The sequence below is a fragment of the Eimeria tenella genome, genomic scaffold, assembly GCF_000499545.2.
Source record: "Eimeria tenella Houghton genomic scaffold, Eth_scaff3391, whole genome shotgun sequence".
Taxonomy (NCBI): Eukaryota; Apicomplexa; class Conoidasida; order Eucoccidiorida; family Eimeriidae; genus Eimeria; species Eimeria tenella.
In genome coordinates this window covers 412-1,493 of record NW_013543181.1, presented here as the reverse complement: position 1 = coordinate 1,493, position 1,082 = coordinate 412, and the positions used below count along the sequence as shown (strand labels likewise).

The 1,082-nt window shown below is 60.3% G+C and overlaps 1 protein-coding gene across 1 annotated transcript in view; it reads left to right on the top strand.

Moving 5' to 3' along the window:
* The window catches only part of ETH_00042335 (uncharacterized protein), a gene marked incomplete at both ends in the record, with an annotated part of 1,825 nt that overhangs the window by 382 nt on the left and 361 nt on the right, over window positions 1-1,082 (top strand). The window contains 2 exons of the mRNA XM_013376355.1: window positions 184-282; window positions 501-1,082. Coding sequence (XP_013231809.1) covers window positions 184-282; window positions 501-1,082 — 681 coding nt within the window. The remainder of the gene's footprint in view (window positions 1-183; window positions 283-500) is intronic.

Sequence of the window (1,082 nt, the reverse complement as noted above, 5' to 3'; positions counted from 1 at the left end):
GCAGCGGCGGAAGCAGAGGCAGCAGCAGCCGCAGCAGAAGCGGCAGCCGCGGGAGAGGCAGCAGCAGCATCTGGAGCTGCAGTAGACCTAGGGTTTGTCTGGAGAGTAGCAGGCAGCAGCAGCAGCAGCAGCAGCTGGCAAGTGCTGCATGCGTGCAGCAATTTGTTGCTGCTGCGTCTGCAGCAAATACAGCGAGAAGCTCTTGATTCCGCGCAGCAACAGCAGCAGCAGCAGCAGCAGCAGCTTCAAGGCGCGACGACTCTTTCCAGAGAGCACGTTGAGGTACCTCCAGCAGCAGGAGCTGCTGCTGCTGCTGCTGCTGCCCTTGCAGCTGTTGCTGCTGCTGCTGCTTGTTCTTTTGCTGCTGCTGCTCGTCCTGTTGTTGTACCTGCTGCTGCTGCTGTCGCAGCGTGTCCACCCACACAGCAGCAACAGCCATGACGGGAAGCACGAGCTGCTGCTGCTGCTGCTGCTGCTGCTGCGGTGTATGTACACCTCAGGACCTGGCTTCTTGCATGTATTTGTCTGCTGCTCTTCGCCTGCCAGACCCCACACTGCATGCAGCTTTAGATGCAGCAGCAGCAGCAGTTGCTGCTGCGCTGAAGGCCCTCACACAATCAGCAGCACCAGCAGCAACAGCAGCAGCAGCAACGGTGGGAGCAGCAGCAGCAGCGTCGGCGAGCGAAAATGGGATCAACACCCGATCAGACACTGCTTCGTTACCAGCAGCAGCAGCAGCTGCAGCAGCAGCAGCAACAGCAGATGCGGCTAACACTCCTACTGCTGCTGCTGCTGCTGCTGCTGCACTAGATCGAATAGGGGCGCAGCCGCTCGCCGTGCTGCTGCGGTGTATGTACGCATCGCCTGGCAGCAACCCCACAGATGCAGCACTGCAGCACACTCTGCAGCTTCCCCCAGCAGCAGCAGCAGCTGGAGCTGCTGCTGCTGCTGCTGCTTTTCCCGCTGCTACCCGCATGCAGCAGCACAAACTGCTGCACGCAGAGCTGCTGCTGGGTCTTTCTCTCTTGGCGCAGCACAGCAAAGCACCTGCTGCTTCCCTGGTAAACTGCTTGCATGCATAC